At 35.1% G+C, this 23,867-nt stretch overlaps 1 protein-coding gene across 1 annotated transcript in view; it reads left to right on the top strand.

The window, feature by feature from the left end:
* Nucleotides 1–23,867, top strand: part of LOC136033143 (DNA primase large subunit-like) — a 46,410-nt gene that overhangs the window by 5,300 nt on the left and 17,243 nt on the right. Inside the window, exons 2-6 of the mRNA XM_065713784.1 lie at nt 311–490; nt 1,574–1,689; nt 4,655–4,864; nt 10,894–11,127; nt 19,833–19,979. Coding sequence (XP_065569856.1) covers nt 319–490; nt 1,574–1,689; nt 4,655–4,864; nt 10,894–11,127; nt 19,833–19,979 — 879 coding nt within the window. The 5' untranslated portion in view covers nt 311–318. The remainder of the gene's footprint in view (nt 1–310; nt 491–1,573; nt 1,690–4,654; nt 4,865–10,893; nt 11,128–19,832; nt 19,980–23,867) is intronic.

Genomic DNA, 23,867 nt, shown 5'->3' with positions numbered 1-23,867 from the left:
ACTCCAAAACACTTCAATATAGTCTCCACCATAAGGCTCCATGGCTAGGAAGTAACAGGAAAGAAACAAAAATAAAATAAACACACAAAAAAAGATTTTGCAGTGCCTTTGCACCTTCAAGAATCTCAGTACAAAAATAAAAGAAAGACACCAACACACAAAAAAAAGTCCGATCTTCCTCCTGAAAAATTGTCATAATTGTCAGAATTTTTAGCCAAAAACATGTAGTTTTCTTATGAAATCTACAGAAATACATTCATACTGTTTAAGTGTCTGAAACATAGTCTAAGTATTCTCTATACTTTTCTAGTTGACACAATGGAGTATTCTTCTCCTCATTCTGTTACGAAAGGAGTGAGGTATCTAAGAAGAAAAGCTGTGAACATTGAGAAGAAATTTTACAAGCATGGTCTGTCATTTTATAAGGATCATCCTGACCAAACAATTCTATTAGATGATTTGATAAAGTTTGCAGATGAGAGACTGTCAGGTTTGTCTTGGGACTTAAAATTTATTTCGCCTAGGCGAAGTTTGGTAGTACACATACTTTTGTTTAGGGGGTGGGGGGGGGGGGGGGCTCTGAAAAACCACAAATGCATTACTATGTCGAATTTCATATTATTCTGCTGAAAAATCTTTTAGAATGATGCATGGAGGCTCCCTTTTCTTATTACACTGTGTGGAAGTTTGCTCTTATGAGGCAGATCAATATAAATGAGGGGTTTGCATAATGTGCAATACTTGACTGAATAAGTGGCTACTTCAAGGTAAGTTTAGTATGCATGTCAAAAGTGGTAAGAACAGTGTGTTGGCCTTATAAAATCTGACCAAGGAATTATCATAAAGTTTCTAGTTTGCAAGATTTTAAAACAGGCAACAACTTTGCAAGATGTTAATTACACTGTTTGCATATCAAACTATGTTAAGCTGGTATATGTTTGCCTGGCATGATGAGTTCTTTAAGAACCACAAAGGATATCAAACTTGAAAGGCAACACTGTATCTCACAGTTGGCAATGTTTTTTCAATTTTTTTTCGGAACTAGTATGGTGCTTTGCATGATTGTGAGACCATCAATTGATTCCTACATCATGTGTATTGAGTGAGAGATGCATAGTATTCCAACATGTGACCAGTCAATACAAAAAGTTGTTGTTCTCTGTGACTGCAAGAGCCTAAATTGTGTCTCTTGTGCATGAAAATCTTGACAAATGTATTTTATTGCAATTTGACATTTTGTTTTAGTTTAGAATTATTGCAATGCTAACTTCATAGCTTTAAGGCATTCATAGAAGCTAATGAAGGTTAGAAGTTGATCAACCCTTTAAATGAAGGTTTTAAAGCTTTTTATCTCTCTATTTTTTGACAAAAAAAATTTATTTTCTGTTAGTATGCCAATTTTCTAAGTCAATATATTTTTGAACAGTGGCACTGCTGATCCATGGAGTTTTGATTAGCAAAGAAAAGGCAAGTTGGCTTAAACTTTATGTAAAAGGCTCTAATTTACTTGAGTCCTGAAAATGACTACTTTTTAGTTAATTTGAATTTCACTTTTTGCTTTTTCCAATTTCAGTTCTTCGAAGCATAGAGAGAGTCAATCTAGGAAAGACATCTAAGTTTTCAGAAGCATGGAGAGCCCAGCTCGGAGACGAATTGAGGAAGCAAAATCTAAAAATTTATTTTAAAGTTGTAAGTAGGCTAAATTCTGTGTAAGTACTCATGCAATCGTCTTATTTTCAAAAAGAAATATTATTACATATACTAGACGAGGGTGTTGGATACCTTTGTGTACAGGTGCAACCCAACCTCTCTGGGGGGGGGGGGGTGTCCCTACATTTTTATTATCACAAATACATACTAGAAGAATGTAAATTGTTGACTGAAGTTGATTGGAAGTAAGAGTTTGTGTCATAGTTATGTCTCCTGAGGGTTAGGAGGTGACCTGAGATCAAGGGGGGCGGGTTAGGTTTTTTATTGATTCCTTATTCAACAATCCACAAAAAAAAGAATAGACTAAATGAACATATTCACTGCTTAAACATTAAATGACCTTTATGCAGCAGCTCAATTAATTAATTAATTAACATTATGAACAACATAAAAATAAAGTAAGTAAAGAAGAAACAGAAAAAGAATAAAAACAAACCATGGTATTCGCAAAGAGCCCTTCTATCCCTTCATCATGACAAAGGAGTGGATGCAGTGACCTAAAAACAAAGTCCTATTTGTATCTTTTTTTACGGTTATTTTGTCTTCATGTATATCCAAATTATTTCTAAAGTATGTGAAAATGCGAAAAAAAAATAACAAGGTAGTTTTACAAGTTTTTAGGGACTTCCTAAGGCCAGTCTCAGGGGAACAGCCCCCCCCCCCATCCGTAGGTCCTCAGACTGAAGAATTCCTTGCATATCTTCTCTGCCTTCTTTGCTGCTATCAACTGGTAAGATTGGTCATGGTAAAATTGGTTATTTTAAATATTTTATCGTGATTTTAGCAACCCCAGTAAAATTGGTATTTTATCAATTTTACGTAATTTATGTTTTTTACGTAATCTATGTATTTTACCGGTATCTTACATATTTTACCGATATATTTTATGACACCTTGCAATTTTCACAGTAATCTGAAGGGGAGGAACTAGATTTACCATTAAATCTTATTGAAGACGGTCTTAATAACTTTGAAAGTGACTGAATGTTCCACTACTCTGATCCTGTGCTTAGTTATTCAAAGTCATCAATGTGTTGTAAATCAATTTTATACTTGTATTCAGTGCTTTTATAGACAAATGAAAAACAGCATGAATATGATCTGAGAAATGTGGCTGAATATGACTATTTAAATATGCCAGGCTGTTAGGGTAATATATTTTAGTTTTAAATGTAGAAACAAATTGCTAATATGATTTTATTCCCAAATAACGGTAAATTTTGATTTTTTTTTTTTTTTTGGTTTGTTACAAAATGGACGCCTGAAATCAGGTACTGTCCAATTGCTAAGGTATCATCCTAGGCACAAGATTACAAAAGGAATAAACTAGACTAAAATTCTAAATGAAGGGGTATTACCTTTTTTAAGCCCAGAAAAATCAGAGTCATCACAATTTTTATTAAAAGCTGAAAATGATGCTTAAAAAGAAATTTTCTATGGGTCTTGTGCCTACCAGACAATTCTAAAACACCAATTTTAACCTATGTTTCTAAGGGAGCACCTTATTTTACCTTATTTTACCAACTTTACTTATCGAGTTTTTATTTTACGGTGATTTTACAACACTGGTTGTAATCTGATGTTGGATATCTGTACCGATTTTTACTAAAAACAAGAAAAATCATAAGAATAAAATTTTTACAAATTTTTTTTTGAGTCTGGACAAAGATTAGTGCAGGATTTCTAATACCACTATATTATCAGCTAACCTCAACTTTGTGAACTACCTCATATAAATACCTGCCACACATGCTCCCCCTCCATCACAGTCTATTCAGACCTTCACTTTTCACTCCATCTGATACCTCCCCGCTTCCATAATTTTGTTTTCTCATGAAATATTTCACCCGATTCAAGGATGTCAAGCGTTTTATTCGAACCCATCTGGATTGCCAAAAAGCCCAGTTTTTGGTAAACAATTATCCTAAATAGTTTCTTAGACTACACTGGCTAAGCGTGACAAATAAAAAAAAATGGCGAAGAAAACAAGAGGATAATTCCAGCTAGTGATTAAAAGATTACAAATATTGCAGCCGTGACCTCCACTTAACCCTCCTCAGTGTGAAAATGGAAATAGAGGGTAAAAATACACATAGAAGTTCTCAGAGCACAATAAAAACTTAATTAATTTGCCACTAGTCTTGCGGCATATATATTAATTTAGAGATCGTGCTTTACGCTTTTCTATATCTTATTTGGCACCACACTTTTCATTATTGTGAAAAACATTCAAATACTATCCTCCTTTTCTCATTCGCTACTTATCATCACCACTGACTTAAAACCCTGGCAAGGCCTTTAAGTTAAAGCAATTTGGGGCTCTTTTTAAGCACAGATCCATTCGCCAAAATACTGAAGTAGCCGTAGAAGTGTCCCCCAAAATGACACCATTCATCTTAACTATAAAACGAGATTCAGGACCATTGTCTATTACTGTTGGTCACATAATGGGCTAAAATTGGAACGACTTTTTCTATTCTTTTTTCAGATAGTATACTTCTATACTTTTAGTAGAGTATATTTTAAGGTAAATGAGTCACTCAGTGGATTACAATTTTAAGAGTTTCTTTGTTTCTAAAAAATAGTCCCTCTAATCTGAGAGACTGCAACCTATATTAGCCTATTGGGTAGTTTGCCCCACCCGCTCTTCCTAAATATTGAAAGAGTTTGTTTTTCGTTGATTTCTACTTTATATTTGAAAAATAACTCAGTTTGTTTGTATTTGGAAGTTATTTATGTTATAAATATTATGTTGGTAGCATTGTGATAGTTCTTCTGCTTTTGTTAATGTGCAATGATCGTTCTGAAAATATGGTAAGAAAGATTTCTGATTCTAAAGATAAGGCAGACACATAAAGACCTAACGTTTTAAATAAATTTGAGGAAACATAGACATGTCATGTCTATTTTTAACCTCTTCAGACTAAATATTTTTTTCTTTTAGATGAGTGGGATTAATGATGAAGAAGTTCAGAACGCTCGTGAACGTGACCAGCTGTCCCATTTTGCTCTACGACTAGGTTATTCATCAACTGAGGAAAATCGACGATGGTTTGTCCAGCACGAAACTGACCTTTTCCGATTCAGATTGCTCGAGGAATCTCCATCGAATTTGAAACAGTTTTTGACTGAACAAAACATGAAGTTCCAACAGGTTTGTAAATCACAAACATCAAAAACAAGAAGAATATAATAGGGAATCCTTTTAGTAAGACAGTGGAAATCTAATTTGAATGAATATTTCGGTCCAAGGCCCTACGTCTTTTTCGTAAGAGTACTTTTACTAAGACTTTACTGCTCAAAGATCTAACAATCTTCTATTTCATGGTGAAAGTATAGTCTCAAGGCTGGAGGCAGTACTAGTCATAGAATCAAAGAAAGAAAAGGAGCGTGTGTGTGAGTGCGTGACAGAGCCGCTCCTAGGGTTGGTGGTAGGGTAGGGTGGAAAAATGTATTACAGTACCCCCTCCGGACTCAAATATTAGCAAAAAATGCCGAATCAAAGCGAAACATATGATTGAAGTGGGAGGTAATTTTCTTATTAGGTAACAAATTTCTTTTCTAATCTGAATTAATATTTTGGCCCTATGTCCAAGGGCCACCCTCAGCAAAACATAAATATATAGAAGAAGAAAATCTTGCAATGAAAAACAACATACGACCAATAAAACTACAATGATTTTTTTTTAAAACAGTCCCGACATCCTTACTTCAGCGAAGTTCAACCAGGTTAGCTGCCAGAAAAGCAAGATTAGCAATAAAAATGTGTTTTCAATTGTTCTTCTGTCATTTCAATGATTTACCTTGTTTCATCTCACTTTATTTATCAGTACAGAAAAACTCTTATGGGGTTTGTAAATAATCCTTTCATGCAAACTTTTGTACTTATTGCTTGTTTACTAAATAAATCTTATCTAATTTGTGAAAAAGCGCTGTTTTGTTACTTTAAAGGTGCCTTATTAAAATTTAGCTATTTTGGAAACTTTTACTATTTGAAACAAAGTTTTTACGGACCTATTGAAGGTAGAACAAACCCATATCTTCTAATTTTCACAGAATTTGTTGACTATGTGCACAGTCAGGTTTTTATCCAATCGCATAAAGAAAGATAGTAAATAATTTTGCAGAAACCCCCAATTAATAATCAAAAGAATCTATTGACCTGTAATATAAGTATACTATATAGACCTAAAAATTATTCATTAACGCGCTTTATTAAGTATAGTGATAACTTTATATAATTAAAATAATATTTGTCAAAACAACAAAAACATCATAAAAAGAGTCATATTTATCATCCCCACTAATAATTTATCTTCAAGATTCATTCCTGATGTCACACCTTCTGACTCTTATGATAGACCCGTTTTCTAAAATATCATAGGCAGCGCAATAGTGCTGCCGATGTGAACAGTGATGTGGATATAATGTATTATTTATTTATATTATTTTTTGAGGGGGGAGAGGTTAGACGAGGGCACTTCCTATAGAAGGACGTGTCGTAGAAACTTCAAAAACGACCCATTTGATTGGAAATTGAAAGGGCTAATGCCCTTTTTAATATTCGAAAGTGATTGAAGGTCTACTAACACTCCTTCCACGCCCACCATTTCCCCAAACACATCCAATCAAATTTGAGATAACCATTTTGTTTAACGTAGTTGAAACCTCCGGAAATTATGTATTTGAGGATGACAACCCCCCCCCCCCCTATAGCACTCGGGGCAAGATTTTTAAGTTACGCCCTGGGGGCATATACTATATATATATATATATATATATATATATATATATATATATATATATATATATATATATATATATATAGAAAGGATGATTGTATAAGCTTTGGAGCGGGCTTGTTGGATTGGTAATCAGAAGTTTTAGTGCCCTTTTTGAGATTCAGAGTGATGGGGGGGAGGGGCGGTGGATCACCCCCTTTCCCACGCACACCTCATGTTGTCCCGCAATGCGTTTGATCGAAATTTTGAGGTGGCCATTTGATATCATATAAACTTTGAAAGAGGCTCATTAAATTGGAAATTGAAAGGGCTAGTGCTCTTTTTAATAGTCAAAAATAATTGGAGGGCAACTAACCCCTCCCACGCCCACGATGTTCCCAAACACATCCAATCAAAATTTTGAGTTAGCAATTTTATTCAACGTAAATGAAAGGTCTGGAAAATTATGTCGTTGAGGAAGACACCCCCCCCCACTCCCCCCCACATCCCTCAGCACAAAGGTTGTAAGTTATGCCCTGGGGGATCTAAGGTATATATAGAAAGGGTGAATGTATGAACTATAGAGGGGGCTCATTGGATTGTTTATCAGACGTTCTAGTGCCCTTTTTCAGAGCCAAAGTGATCGGAGGGTAGATACTCCCCCCTGCACACACACACACCTCGTATTTTCCCGAAATGCATCTGATAAAATTTTTTAGATAGCTTCTCGTTCAAAAATAGTCCAAAGATCATATACTAAGGCATTTGAGGTTGACAGAATCCCCCAGAGTCTGGGGGTAAGGGTTGTAAGTTATGTCTCAGGGGTATATAAGGTTTTTATGGAAGAGGTAACCGTGTGAGCTTTCGAAGAGGCTCATTTGATTTGAAATATTTAGTTTTAGTTTCTTTTTAAGAGTCAAACATGATGAAGAGCAACTAGCCCCTATCCCTGACATCCTCTTTTCCCAAAACCCATTCAATTGAAATTGTGAGATAGCCATTTTGTTACCAATAGCCCAAAAATCATATAACTATGTCTTTAGCGTGGATACAATCCCCCAGAGCCCATAGTTAAGGATTGTAAGTTATGCTTGGGGCATTTAATTTTTTTATGGAAAGGTTAGTTGTTTAAACTTTGGATCAGATGGAGCTTATTTGATTTGAAGTTGGAAGTCTTAGTGCCTGTTTCAAGAGTCAAAAGTGAATGGAGGGCAATTAGCCCCCTCCCCCAAGCCTATCGCTCCTCAAAACGTATCCGATCAAAATTTTAAGAGAGCTATTTTGTTCATCCTTGTTGAAAGGTCGGGTAATTATGTCTCTGGGGATGTCAACCTCCCCCACAGTCCTCAGGACAAGGGCTGTAAGGCAATACGTTCATTGTTTACACCTAGTATATGTTATTGAGAAAGGTATGCGTGTTTGAACTTTACTTTCCAAGAAGACGAAGGGTATTCAAGTGAGACTTTCAGAGAATGTTGAGGGAAGTGTTGAACTAAATCCAAACACGTTATGTGTATACGGATTGTCAAAATGGTGCAACACAGGAATAACTGAGTATATTTATTTGGAAAATTCAGAAAATAATAAGGGATATGATCAAAAAGGTAATATTTGCTTGCTACCAATACGAATAAAACCGCCATCGCTAGTACTACCTCACTACTCCATTTACAGTTTTAAGGGGAAATTCGAACTAAACCAAAAGACGCTATGTGTATGCCCATTGTCAAAATAGCCTATCTCAAGAATTGATTCGGATATTAAGTTGGAACTTTAAGAGAATACTTAAAGGGGAAGAGGATCTCACCAACAGGCAATATGTGCACACTACTGCTAATACTGCTGCTGCATTTACTACTACTACTACTTCTATGTAACTACTCGTTGTGCTAAGAGCATTGAGACGAAAATTTTAAGAAGTATACGAACATATAGGCTATCAAAAAGCCACATCAGCAATGTTCTAGCAATAGTTAATTGTATTAAGTTAAAATTTCCAGGACTTGAGGATAGGGATGATCAACTGACCAAAAGGCAATAGGTCAATACTAGTACTGCTATTCAATACTATTACTAGTAATGTCAATACTACTGCCGTGACCACTATTACAACTATGCATAATGGTATGAAGGTGAAATTCTGAGGGGGGAAGATGAACTGAATTAGAACACGCCCTCTTTATGCAGGTTGTCAATAGGGTGTAACAGCAATTTCTTAGGAACAGTTTGGGGTGTAAAGTTGAAACTAACAAGGCTTGTTTTGAGGGATGATTAACTAAACAAAAGAAAAGTTTTGCATCCTAATGCTACTGATCCTACTCATACTACTGCTACTGTTACTATTACTACTACTTCTATCGCTACTACTGCCACTAAAGCTTAGGTAATACAATTAATTTTATTGCTACTACTACCTCTGCTACTGCTATTAAAACTAAGGTTATTAAGTTGAAAAGTTTGTGATACATAGAAACTGTATGGAACTAATTCGAAACACACTATGCCCGCACAGGTTGTCAAGCAGACGCATCGGAAATGCTTCAGGAACGGCTGATGGTTGATGGTATTAAGCTGAAACTTTCAGCGTGTGTGTGTGAGAGAGAGAGAGAGAGAGAGAGAGAGAGAGAAAGAAAGAAAGAAAGAAAGAGAGAGAGAGAGAGAGAGAGAGAGAGAGAGAGAGAGAGAGAGAGAGATCGGTATATTTAAAAAACTATCGTAGCATAGCTAAATTCAGTTTTTTTTTACAAAATCATAAATTTAAACAAAAATCACACACTACAACTCATCATTGAAAATTGATGTGAAGAAAGTGAATTGAAAATTGTGTTGAAAGGGATGTTGAAGAAAATAAAGGTTCTATGCGCATACTGCTACTAATGGTGCTACAACTATTGCTACTGTGCAAGCTAAGAATATTAAGGTGAAGCTTTTAAGGAATATTTGGGCTGATGTTGAAACAATCCAAACAAACTATGAGGACGTGGACTTTCAATAAGGCAGCAATGGATTATCTGAAGAGCAACTTATATTATGAATTTAGACCTTTAAGGGTAAGTTGTGGGGGAATTTGAATTAGCCAGGAGGCACTATATGGATGATTTTAATACTATCACTATAGTTACTGTAACTAATGACGCTAGGGGTATTGAGATGTAACTTATAGGGAACGTTTAGGGGTTTCAATTAAGCGAAAAAACTGTATGCATGCAGGTTTTCAAAGGAGCTTATAAGCAATATCAAAGGCAACACCACTTTGTAACAGCTAGAAATACCATTAAAAATTTTATAAAGGAGCTAATCCGATTCAAAATTAAAAGTTCTGGTGCCCTTTTTAAGAGTAAAAAGAGACTGGAGGGCAAGCAGCCCTTCTCTCAAACCCATTCATTTTCCGAACACAACCAGTCAAAATTTTGAGACAGTCGTTTTGCTCAACATAGTAGAAGGGTCCAGCAACTATGTCTTTAGAGATATTAGGCATTTTAACCCCCCCACAATTATGCAATTGGCCCATTATGCTTTAAAACTAAATGTTGCTTTAAAATAAATCAAAAGGCATTGTGTTTATGGTTGCCAATAAGACATCGCAGCAATATATTGAGAACGACTGGGGGTATGAAGTTTAAACTTTAGGGAGTGCTACTATTGCTGCTTCTGCTCTTACAATTTAAATAAATAAAAAGAGTTTAAATGAATATAGGCTGTCAAAGAGCATAGGTAGAATCTTTTGGGAATGCTATTAAGTTTTATTTTTCATGTCAGCTTCAGAAGCTATGAAATCAAATACTGAAAAAAATACTGTTTGTGTCAGAATTAAAAATTGTTAAAAATGTTTCTCCAACATACAAATAGCATCCCATACAATGGAATCTTATAGAAAAAAGCTGAAAAGATGTAAAATATTTTTTTCACGAAAAAGACTATGTCAATAAAAACCGAACAGAAATTAATTTAAAAACTTTTTCTGCAGAACAAGTTTTCAAAGAAAAGTAAAGAGCTCCATTAAGCCAAGAATGAGCAGAAATAAAGTCAAATAATCTTCCAAGGGTAAAACTACCACAAATCACTATCAATAAAAAAGTGAAACTCGAAACGAAAAGAAATTACAATAGATAGCCGAGTCGAGCTCAAAACGAGCAAAAATTAACATGAGTAGGGCTTCACTTCTCTTATTTTCATAAATAAAAAAAAAAATATGAAAACTTTGAGGAATAAATAACAGCATATGTCAATTAAACTGTCAATCCATGGCTATTTGTTTTCTTGTTCTTTTTGTAGACTTCTTTTTTTGGGGGGGGGGGGGGGAATAGATTTTTGTTATATTCCTCACTAAGCAGTATGCTTTACCATTTTTTTATGTCTGTCGCCCAACAAGCGGTACTGCTTATTAGAGATAATTGGCTCTTATAAGACACCCAATCTCTTAACAACTTTATATCCCTTGAAATTATCGGTCCCATTTTAGGTATCTGAAGAAGAAAAGATGTCCCTGTCTACCGAACTTTCTTCTTGTGGCTATAATATGTCAGCTGTAAAAGTTCAATCAATAGAATACTTCAAAGTTCCTTTTACGGAAGCATTAGACTTGGTTCGAACTAGAAAAGTGTTTATTCATAAGGGCTACGCTTATGTTGCGTTTGAGGACTTTGGCTCCATTATTGGAGCATATTTCAGACTGCAGCTATCTCAAGCTATGGTGGTAGGTTCTTTTTTTTAGTTTTAACTAGTTTAATTTTACAAGTTAGATATTTTGTGAGAAAAGTATTTATTGATAAGGCCTACGCTTATGTTGCATTTAAGGACTATGACTCCATTATTGGATTATATTTCAGACTGCAGCTATCTTAAGCTATGGTAGTGGGTTCTTTTTTCTTTTTAGTTTTAACTAAATTTAATTTTACGATTTGATTTTTTGTGAGAAAAGCATTTATTCATAAGGGCTACGCTTGTGTTGCATTTGAGGACTTTGGCTCCATTATTGGAGTTTATTTCAGACTGCAGCTATCTCAAGCTACGGTGGTAGGTTCTTTTTTCTTTTAGTTTTAACTAGATATAATTTTACAATTTGGATTTTTTTTTGTGAGAAAAGCATTTATTCACAAGGGTTACACTTATGTTGCATTTGAGGACTTTGGCTCCATTATTGGAGCATATTTCAGACTGCAGCTATCTCAAGCTACGGTGGTAGGTTCGTTTTTCTGTTAGTTTTAGCTAAATTTAATTTTACAATTTTGATTTTTTGTGAGAAAAGCATTTTCTCATAAGGGTTACACTTATGTTGCATTTGAGGACTTTGGCTCCATTATTGGAGCATATTTCAGACTGTAGCTATCTCAAGCTACGATGGTAGGTTCTTTTTTCTTTTAGTTTTAACTAGATTTAATTTTACAATTTTGATTGTTTTTTTTTGTGAGAAAAGCATTTATTCACAAGCAGGGTTGCCAAAACTTTTTGGGACTAAAATGTCAAATTCAGCAAAAAAGGGACACTTTTAGTGTCCTCCTAGAAAATTAGCCAATATACTTTAAAAGTTTACAAAAAAAGGCGTTTAATGGTTTTCTCGTAACTCCAGGGCCAGATTTACGTTCTTCGATTTCAATTAAAAGCAAAGCGGTTCTTCAAATAAGTAAAATCCCATGTAAAACCTCAAATCGCCTAATACGTGAAGAAGAAAAGAATTCAGTACAATTTCTCGAGTTCTCTCAAACCTTCGGTTGTACTAGTTATTCTTCTTCCGAAAACTCAGTAAAGTCCTGTTTTTATTTTAGCGTTTTCCGGCACCAGAGCTGGCTTTGCCGCTTTTTGGACGACAGTTTTCATTTTCGTCGTTTTTGGCAAAAAATTCGAAAGCGCAGTCTTATTTCAGGAACTGCAGAAGATTCTGAATCATTTGTGCTGCGTTTGCGGTGTTACAGGAACGTAAAGGAAAGTTGGAGAACAACTAAGATGAATGACAAAATATGTTGTTTAGTTTTTTCGTTTTCAGGCAACATGTCTACTCTGTACGGCGAGAAAACGAAAACGGCGATAAAACCTGTCTTTACTATGAGCCGCCCCAGCCGTCTCGGCCGGAAAACGCCATAATGAAGACATGGCTTAAAAGATTTACGCCAGCAGGCCACAGATACGATATCTGTCGCTGCCGACACGGCGACACGGCACGGCTTCAGTAGCATATCAGATCTTCTGCAAAATTTTGTCGACCATTTCCCGCAGACTGATATCGAAAAGCGAGTGAAACGCGCTTGGCTTGGAACGTGCTTCACAGCCTTTTCACCTGGCTTTCGCCAACGCGTTTGGTAACGCTGCTCTCGCCAAAATACACAACCACTGTGTTATTTCATCCAAACATTAATGCATTCATGAAATCAATTAACTAAGAGATCAAACTTGATAAGGAGAGAAATAATAATAAGACAAATATCACTTGTTCTGTATAAAGCTAATTTATTCTTCAAAAAACAAAGAAATGTCAAATTCTTTGCAAATAGTGAGAAGACAAATATCAAATGTGCTCAATCAAACGTTGAAATAAAAAAGAAAAAGCACAGAAAACCAAAGAAAAAGGCGTTTTGGTGTCAAGAATAGCTATAGTTTTTCGAGGAAAATCCGTTTCTCTGCCCACTCTCTTTCTTCTGAGAAGAGGTCGACGGCGTCTGTAAAAGACAATGGAAAGGCTTATTTAATCGCAATCCTTTTCACCAAAAGCAGAATGGTGCACAACAACATAAGCCTTGTGCACAATGGTGCACAAGGCTTATGAAAAGCGAGTAGATACAGAATGAATCGGATTCCAATTCAGAAGTATTGTACAGAGGTCCAGCCCCACCCTGGGTTCAGAAAAGGCCAAGTTTTTCAAGAAAGAATGGAGAAAATTACAAGAATGTGAGAGTGTGAAGGGAAATTTTAATGCAAAATTCCTGTACAAGAAATCTGTTCAAAGCTTCAGCTTTCATTTTTGAAAAATAAAAATAATCAATTTCTAGTTGTTAACTATTTTGGAGAAAAAGACTTCGACTACTGCAATATGATTTCAGTTGTTTGGTTTTCTAATTGGTCAGTCAAATAGGTCAGGTTCAGATTCATTCTCTATTTGCTCATCCTTGTCGTCAGCCATGCAGTACCACCTCGAAAAGTCGTTAAGTAATATTGGCAGAATCTGCCACCGATCCACCGACGCAGCACTACGAGTAACCATGTGCTTTACATGCATGAGGAAATCCACAGTTTTCACTTCCAACCGATTTCGCAACTTAGTTTTAATGTTTGTTAGTTGAGAAAACTGTCTTTCGGCGCCAGCACTTGAGTGAGGTAAAGCGCATAAGTTCAACATAAAGTTTGATAGTTCAAAGAATTTGAGAGTGCCGTCGGGATTCTTCACATCTAACAAGAACTTCCAAAAATAAGATGGTGAGGACACTAGCTCTTCACCACCAGACTTCAGGATCATGTGACTTGAAGTCACATGTTTCACCACGTTTGAATTTTCGCGCTTTTGAAAAATGCCCCCCTGGAAAATACCCCTCCGTGGAAAATACCACCCCGTAATGTATTTTCCACTCCGTGGAAAATACATTACTTAACGACGAAAAGTCGTTAAGTAATATTGGCAGAATCTGCCACCGATCCACCGACGCAGCACTACGAGTAACCATCTGCTTTACATGCATGAGGAAATCCACAGTTTTCACTTCCAACCGATTTCGCAACTTAGTTTTAATGTTTGTTAGTTGAGAAAACTGTCTTTCGGCGCCAGCACTTGAGTGAGGTAAAGCGCATAAGTTCAACATAAAGTTTGATAGTTCAAAGAATTTGGGAGTGCCGTCGGGATTCTTCACATCTAACAAGAACTTCTAAAAATAAGATGGTGAGGACACTAGCTCTTCACTACCAGACTTCAGGATCATGTGACTTGAAGTGACATGTTTCACTACGTTTGAATTTTCGCGCTTTTGAAAAATACCCCTCTGAAAAATACCACCCCGGTTAATACCCTCCCCCCCTGGAAAATAAAGCTTTCTAAAGTCAGGAATTTTATTTGTATTTTTTTTTCGGTAGGGGGAAGGAATTTTGGTTCTTGTGTATTATATGCCACTCACTAAAGTTTATGCTGTGTGAAATTCGAAAGTAGTGCGGATACAATAAAAAAATCCCCAAGACGAAAACAAACCTGAAAAGCAAAAAGCACAAATTAAAAGCAGTTGCAGTTAAGAAAAAAATGAAAATAAATGCATATGGTATTGATTTTGAAAAAATGCCAAAAAGTGTCCTTTTTTTCAAAAAGTTGCCTTTTTTCACCCAATAGTGGCACGGTGTCACCCAGAGTGAAAAAGTGTCAAAAAAGCACTAAAAGTGTCCCTTTGGCAACCCTGTTCACAAGGGTTACACTTATATTGCATTTGAGGACTTCGGCTCCATTATTGGAGTATATTTCAGACTGCATCTATCTCAAGCTACGGTGATAGATTCTTTTTTCTGTTAGTTTTAACTAAATTTATTTTTACAATTTTGATTTTTTTTTTGTGAGAAAAGCAATTTATTCACAAGGGTTACACTTATGTTACATTTGAGGACTTTGGCTCCATTATTGGAGTATATTTCAGACTACATCTATCTCAAGCTACGGTGATAGATTCTTTTTTCTGTTAGTTTTAACTAAATTTACTTTTACAATTTTGATTTTTTTTTGTGAGAAAAGCATTTATTCACAAGGGTTACACTTGTGTTGCATTTGAGGACTTTGGCTCCATTATTGGAGCATATTTCAGACTGTAGCTATGTCAAGCTACAGTGGTAGGTTGTTTTCTTTTAGTTATAACTAAATCTAATTTTACAATTTTGATTTTTTTTTATTTTTGTGAGAAAAGTATTTATTCATAAGGGTTGCACTTGTGTTGTATTTGAGGACTTTGGCTCCGTTATTGGAGCATATTTCAGACTGTAGCTATCTCAAGCTATGGTGGCATGTTCTTTTTTCTTTTTAGTTGTAACTAAATTAATTTTTACAATTTAGATTTTTTTAAATCAATAATAATTTTCAAATTATTGGATGAATATTAGGTAGTGGGTATATCATAAAAGTACCCAAATAACTATTGAATAAGTTTCAGGAAAGGGGTAATAAGATATATGCAAGAGTTGAAAAGGAACATTTGAATAAAGAAATATATTCGCTAAAGGTGAAATAGTTAAAAAGCGAAAAGTAATTTGAGCTGTTCATTATGATTTCATTGGTCTTTAGAAGTTACAATGGGAACGAGCAACAAAGAAAAAACCACAAATTAACAGAATGACCCTGGGTCAGTTAAGCCCCACATGCTCATACCCGAGAGAAAACACATCCGCTATAGCCAGAATAAAAAAAAAAAATTGCTTCTGGGCAAGAATTAACAACAAACAAGTTTTGACCAACAAACTAAACTTAATTTTACAATTTTTTTTTCAAGAATAGCATATGAAATATACCATGGTTTTACATAAATGAAAACAAAAAATACCTTTAGTCTTATTTCTTTGGGGATTTATTTGATGATCCTTTACACCCTAGATTTACCTTGAGATCCCCTCCCTCCGGAAAACAGTTTTTAGAAGCCTCAAGGGGAGGCCCTTCAACATTTAGGGGAATCATTCTCTATATGATAAAGGGAAATCATGCCTGCACAAGGGAAAAGAGGGTTTCTCCTTTTCCTCAAGATTTAATTGCAAATTTGAAAGGAGGAATTGAGTAGTCCATCTGGGCTAGTCCCTGTTAAAGATACGAACGGGGCCTTAATTAGTGATAAGGATTGTGTTAAAGAGAGATGAACAGAACGTTTTGAGAATGTATTAAACAGCGATAAGGTTGTAAGGAATGATATAGAAAGGAATGAAAAGTTTGTCAATTCTGAAGTGAAGAAATATTTTTTTTTTTTGCGACGAAGTGTTAGAGCCCTCAGGCCCTCATAGTTCGAAAAATGAGTTTTTGAAATAAGGTGGTTGTGAAGTTAGAAGTAAATTATTGAAGATTTTTAATACGACTTTTGAATATGGGGAAGTACCTAGAAGTTTCAAGAAAACTTTAATTAAACCCGTTTATTTAAAAAAGGAAAAAATAAGTGTGGTAATTATTGAGGTATTATTTTGGTTTCTGATGGAAGCAAAATACTTTATATGATGATACTTTTAAGACTTAGGGATGCTGTTGATAGAGTTTTAAGAGATAAACTGTGGTTTTAAGAAGGAGAGAGGATGGGTTTAAGAAAGAATTTTAGGAAGGGGTAACCACATTTTTACTCTTAGATCGATAATTGAGAAGTTCCTGAGTCATCAGACCCCTTTAGTTTCCGATTGTATAGATTATGAAGAAGTGTTTGATTTGTCCGACACAAGAGCTGTAGTGAAGTACCTATCCCTGTATGGTATACTAGCAAAATACATTAAAATGATTATTGCTATTTATGCGAGCAACATTGCTGCAGCTAAGGTAGGAAATGAGGTTAGTAGGTGGTTTCATCTTGAAATTTCATCCGGACTTGCAGGGATTATTTTGATAGACTTGGTCCTAAAAACACAGCAAAGGCTATGGGAGAACAGAGAATTAAATGGGAAGGTGAAACTCTCCTTGACTTAGATTATGCTCATGATTTGTCTGTCCTAGATGAAAATGTTGGCAAAATTAAGGATGTTTTGGAAGTTTTGGAAGTTTAGGGTGCAAGAATAGGTTTGAAAATTAATAATAAGAAGCCTAAGTGACTTAGATTAGGAATAAACAAAGGTAAAGAGGTAATGTTGGGCAACAAAAAGATTAATCAAGTGGATATCTTCAATTATTTGGGTAGTAATGTTAGTAAAGATGGTGAATGCAGTGAAAATGTTAAAAGTAGACTAGTTAAGACCCAGGGTGGTTTTTTTTTTCACAGTTTGAAAAGGTTTGGAAGAAGAAGAAAATAAGTCTGCGAACAAAGGATAGAATATTGGAAGCTATAGTGATGATAGTGGTAAAGTAGGATTTTGGATAACGGTTGCATTGGCAGATGGAGGGGGATTTGTTAGATGTTTTACAGAGGAATTGTCAACTGAGTGTTTAGGTTACCTGATTCCCTGGCCATATTTTCAACATCAAGCCACACGGAAAATAAGTTTCTATCCCACTTTCCGGGGCCATAATAACAAAGATTGAGATGGCTAGGACAAGGTATGGAAAAATTTCCAAAGCTGCCAAAGACAGAATTCGCTAGTATTCCAGAATCTATCAACACTTTAGCAGCACAACTTGTGTTTTGACAGCTTTTCTTTGAGTCAGAAGTATTTGAGTTTTAGAAATGAGTATTTACAATTGGGTATTTGGGTATATGGGTACAATTGGATATATGGGTATTTACAATTCAAAGCAGCTTTCGTGCTTTTTTCTCAAATATGCCTCTGGATTGCTCCGTTACCAAAAGCAATTAGCTACTATTCAATTTCCTATTCAATTCTGTTTTTAAAGTAGCACTCTTTCTAAAGTAGTAGCACTACTTTCTGTTTTTAAAGTAGTACTATTTTTATATGTAAAACGGTATTTTCAGACAAAATCTGCCAACAAATTTCACTAAGCCATGACTGCCAAGTAACATTGCTACTATGTTACCCCACTTTTTGCAAAGCGGGATAGGACACGTTTTGCGGATGAATGATGACGTATTGCCAAAGATCGCTCCTTTTGGCCATCCATTTAGGAACAGACGGAAAGCAGCTTTATTGTCTTCGTTCTTCTTTTCTTTGCGATTTTGTGTTTTGTTAAAGCAGCTTCTCCCCGAATGGATTGGGGAGGGATCGTATGAAATAATTTTAAAAAACTAATACTTCTTGGGAGGGTGTAGAGAGGAAAGTTTTGAATGGATTAGGACAGAGGAGGAGCGTGTGAAGCTATTTTGACATCAGGTGGCTTGAAGCTGTAATGAGTTTTTAGTAGCAGTAGTAGCAGTATCTCTTAAAGTATAATTGGTATACAAATTTGATGACTGAAGTTTCAATTACTGCTTTGAGCCTAATTATTATCATAGATATGGTAAGATCTTTTCATAAACAGAAACAAAATCAGATAACCAATTACAAAGGGCGGTTATTCCAATTCAATAGTTATTCATATAAATAGTTATTCAATATTAAACTTAATCCAAAAAGTTTCCTTTGGCTATAATAAAGAAATATTAATAAAGTTAGACAAAACTGGGCACTTTGACAATGTAAGTTTGTACAACTAATGGGTTGTCAGATTACGTTATCTAACTTGCATAAGAGAAACAATACTCAACCCAGGCGATTTTAAAGAAAATCTACAGTCATTAGATAGATAGATCTAATGGTCCCTTCATTTATATCGATTTACAAAAAAAGTTAAATAAACATGGCCACTAAGGTCAGATGACTCATACGCATATGACCGTTAAGGTCAGAACAATGGCTTAATTAATTAGTTAAATAATGTCTTTAAAAACACAAAAAGTGCAACAACAACCGAAAAGGAAGAAGAAAAAAAGAACGTCTAACCATGATTTTCACAAGGAATTTCATAAGAAGAAGGAGGAGGAAGGAGGAGAAAGAGGGAGGGGTATGAGCTCAAAGCCCCTGCCCCTTGAGTAAATTCTTTCTGTGGAAACTAAATGCATCTTGAATCGTGGATGTTTCGTAGTAGCTGTTGTTTCCTGGGGTAGTTTATCCTGTGCTATTCAGACTCTGCTATGAAGTGTGTGTGCTCTTTTTTGGAGAGTACTTTAAATGAGTTTTTTGATGCTGTTGTGTGTTTAATTTGTTATTATTTTTGTTATATCACGAATATTTTTTCGAATATAATGAATTGTAAAGTGTAAAAGTGGATACTGTGTCTTAAAAAAATATAAAAAAAAATTAAAAATTGAGAGAAATAAAGTGTAAACAACGGTAATTAATGGTGTTGCACTGACTTTGATTTTGTATTTAATCAAAAACAGTTTTTCGCAAGTGTATTTTATACAGTTTTGCAAGCCACTGTTGTCACTTCACTGTTGGCAAATTTAAACTTTGGAAAACAGGCATCAAGCTTGGATATGCTCTGACATAAAGTCGAAAAGGGTTTCAACGAAGCAAATTTAGTTTTTAGTTTCAGTTTTTTTTTTTAATAAGATTTGTTGTATCCATTTTGAAAACTTATATTTTTTTAAAAATGAAAATCGTTATAGTTAGTGCAATATCTCTAAATAGCATTATTGGCAAAAGGTTTCAAAAAGCTCCCGCTGGATCGCTTTTTTTTTGACATTGAGACACAGCAACTTTTCCATCCTGTTGCAATTCCATCAAACCACTTTTCCATTTAATTATCTTTGCGTTTTAGGTATTCTGAAAATTAATATCCCTCATTTTCCAGAAGAATCCTTTTTTCGGGGCTAAAATACTCTTTTCTTTAAGGCTACAGCGAGAGGTCGAACGGTTCTTGAATCCGACCACAGACTATATCGACTATTGAACGACTTTGACAAAAGATCGCCTGGACAAGGCTCTGTTTCTTTTACGAACGATGGAAATATAAAAATATCCTACCAAATGCTTGATGCAGTAAGTATTCCTAAAGTAAATCTAAACAGAATTAAGCTCTGTCTGGAGGCAGCCCTCTTGTGGTTTTATTTTATTCTGTTTGTGACTTCTTTTACTCGTCTATAGGATCTGTAAGACGTTAATGGCATGTCTAGGAGTTCAGACAAAATTTTAACAAAATTTTTATTCATTAACAAAATTCTCATTTATTTGAATCTGACTTTTCTTACTCTATGGGGGAAAAGTGAACAACTTTGGATTCGATTTGCTTATAGCCTACTAACTCTATCACGTACGCAGGGGTGAGGCCTTCGGGCCCGGGCCTCCCCCCCGAAATTTCGCGAAATATTTAATTTCTCCATGGTTTCTTGGGATTTCTGGCAAAAGTAGGACATTTATTAAGAATCTAGATACATGTGTGAAGCCTTTTTGGGGGATTTTATAGCATGCAATTATCCGGTCAAGTCACAGCCCAATTATTAACCCATTTTCTGTCTAACTTTTTACCCTCTTTGAAGTAATTAGCAATTGTGCTGTTATTTTTTTTTGTAAAGAGAGTTTGCTTTCCACAGCAAAATAGAATTATCCTTGATATTAGGGCGTTTATTCCCCCTTTCCAGAATAAACTACAGCTTTTAATGGATCAATTTTGGAAACTATCATTTTTCATTAAAATCTACGTTTTGCAATAAAAGAACTACCCCCCACAGCACCCATATTGCACTGTTAACCATAAAATTTCCCTTTCAGTGGGATATAATAGATTAATTACTGGTTCTAAGTCGCTATGAACATAACCTGAGCCTAAAACGTACTTTTGAGGTTTCAGTCTTCTTCCCCCCCCCCATCCGCTACAATACAACGGAGTAAAGTTAATCTGTATTTCCGATATACGTGCTTTTTGCATTACTAAATAAAAAAGTGCTACTTTATATCTGCTGTTTCGAAGGTTTTGCCCCCCCCCCCCGAAAAAAATTCCCGCGTACGTGCCTGTACTAACTGCCAACTACGCCTTCTACTTTGTTTTAATAAAAATGAAATTTCAAAATTACAACAATTGTACATTTTAAAGTATTTATTTGAAATTTGCGTCCCTGCAATTTTTGCAACCGGCAAGTGCCCACTCCTCCCTAAAACTGCCTCTGAGGAGTCAGCTTGTAGATATCATTCTAGTAAGGCTTTAAAAATTCTTTGGGCTTTCATGAATTTTAGTTTTCTTATTCTCTCTTTCTTTCTTTCGTCCTTTATTTTACTGAATTTTCTAAGTTTCTTTTTTCTTTCACGTGTCTTTGTGTAGCCAATCCTTAAACATATTTAAAATTTTAAATAATTTCACTTGTTATATTCCCTTGTTCTGTGTTTATTAACTTTTTGAATTACATTGACACCTTTATATTGCGAAATATCTTTGAAGCACATCAAAATAAGAACAACTTTCGCTTTCCTGGGCACATCTGGATCCTTAACTCACTTTTTCTAAGTCATTCCTTTTGATTGCTCCCAAATTATGAAGTTTACACGGCATTATCACATTTTTGTCAGTGTTGCCACGTTGAACTGTGAAAATAAATAAGCAAAACTAAATAGTTGCGTTTGACAAAGCTTTTCATCCGTAAAAATTTAAACACTAACAGTATGTTGAGTTCGAATAACTTCTACACTTTAAGGAATGCAACATCTTCTTAATGCCTATTCAAAATAATATTTTACTAATACCAAGGTTTAACTAGCGCTAATTTAGCCGAATCAGAATTTTCGGCAGAATTTTTCAGCCAATCAAAAATTTTATGAAAATTCTGATTGGCTCAAATTAGCGCTTGTCAAATCTCGGTATTAAACCTCATTATGATTGGGCCTTAAGCTGTTTGGTACCATTTGTTTTCAGTTAATTTTTTGCTGATTTGTCGCCCTTTTCTTGAGTTTGGAGTTTGATACTATCATGAAATGTTTAATTGCATATGTGTCTATGCATGGACCAATGATGGCATATGTAACTTTGAAAAGTAACGGAGATTCAGCTTTCGTTTATTACCAATACTAAAAAGATTACCTTAAGGGTAATTTTTTTCATTGGATCAAACGTTTAGATTCCTTAGTGTGAAAGATAAATAAAATAAATTATGTTTAATACAGGGTATAGAGCGCCCTAAGAGTCCTAAAAAAGGACCTGGCACGTACGCAGGGGTGGGGCCTTCGGGCCCGGGCCCCCCTCTCCCGAAATTTGCGAAATATTTAGTTTCTCCATGGTTTCTTGGGATTTCTGGCAAAAGTAGAACATTTATTAAGAATCTAGATACATGTGTGAAGCCTTTTTTGGGGGATTTTACAGTATGCAATTATCCGGTCAAGTCACTGCCCAATTATTAACCCATTTTCTGTCTAACTTTTTACCCTCTTTGAAGTAATTAGCAATTGTGCTGTTATTTTTTTTTTGTAAAGAGAGTTTGCTTTCCACAGCAAAATTGAATTATCCTTGATATTAGGGCGTTTATCCCCCCTTTTCAGAATAAAGTACAGCTTTTAATGGATCAATTTTGGAAACTATCATTTTTCATTAAAATCTACGTTTTTACAATAAAAGAACTACCCCCCACAGCACCCATATTGCACTGTTAACCCTAAAATTTCCCTTTCAGTGGGATATAATAGATTAATTACTGGCTCAAAATCGCTATGAACATAACCTGAGCCTAAAACGTACTTTTGAGGCTTCAGTCTTCTTTCCCCCCCCCCCCCCCATCCGCTACAATGCTACGGATTAGAGTTAATCTGTATTTTCCGATTTACGTGCTTTTTGCATTACTAAATAAAAAAAGTGCTACTTTATATCTGCTGTTTCGAAGGTTTTGCCCCCCCCCCCGAAAAAAATTCCTGCGTACGTACCTGAAAAGGACCAAAATATTTTTTTCTAATTGACTCGTAACTTACAAAGCTTGGGCTAAGATAAGATAAGATTTATTCATTACGAAACACACATACAATATTACATTTTACTATTTCCCCAAAGGCTCTTTGGCCTGTAAAGAAGGGGAAAATGAACGAGCCACTTACTCAGAGAAGAAAAAAAAATAATCACTTACTCACAGAGAGAAGAGCAAAAAGGAGAAGAGAGGAAAATATAAATAAAATGAAAAACTATAGAAAACAAAACTAAATAGACTAATAGATTGAATAGACTAAATTAATTATGTAGATCTGTAGATAAAATAGACTCCAATGAAATAATAAGGAAATATATATTCATACAACACGCATACACACATATAAAAAGAGATAAAATAATTTCTAAGAAGCCAATGAATTTTTAATAATTTTTTTGAACAAACCGAATGAGTGGCACCTTCGCGCTGATTCGGGCAACTTATTCCATACAATATAACTCGCAATTAAAGGATTAAAGTCTGACCTTACACAAGGAGTAAAAGGAACTTGAATATGATTTTCGGTATTGCGAAGATTATAATTATTCTGATCAGAGGTGAAAGATGGCTGAACACTTAGGGGACGGGGGAGGTCACCATGAAGCTGAGAAAAAGTAAAACATGCACACGAAAGAATATACAGTGACTCGAGATCAAGTAATGGGATAACTCTTGAACGGTTAGTTTCCTTAACGAGGTTTCTAGCTTTATTTTAAACCTTAGAAAGTGGTTTTAACAGTGAAGGAAAGGTTGACATCCATACTATTGGACAGTAGGAAACGTAAGATCGGATCAAGGAGTGAAAAAGGATTTCCAAAATTGATCCAGGGAAAATATCCGTTTTGTTAGCAAGGAGGAAGCTGTTATGGGGCCCAGAAATGGACCAAGAAACTTTGTCTTCGATCAGATTGAAATTTACTGCTCAAAGTTCTTAGACCAAGAGGAGGCTAATGTAAATAAAAAATCCAACCTAGAAAGGCTCAACAAA

Source organism: Artemia franciscana, chromosome 11, assembly GCF_032884065.1.
Source record: "Artemia franciscana chromosome 11, ASM3288406v1, whole genome shotgun sequence".
Classification (NCBI taxonomy): domain Eukaryota; kingdom Metazoa; phylum Arthropoda; class Branchiopoda; order Anostraca; family Artemiidae; genus Artemia; species Artemia franciscana.
Note: the sequence above shows the minus strand (reverse complement) of the source record. Positions and strands in the feature narration are given on the sequence as shown.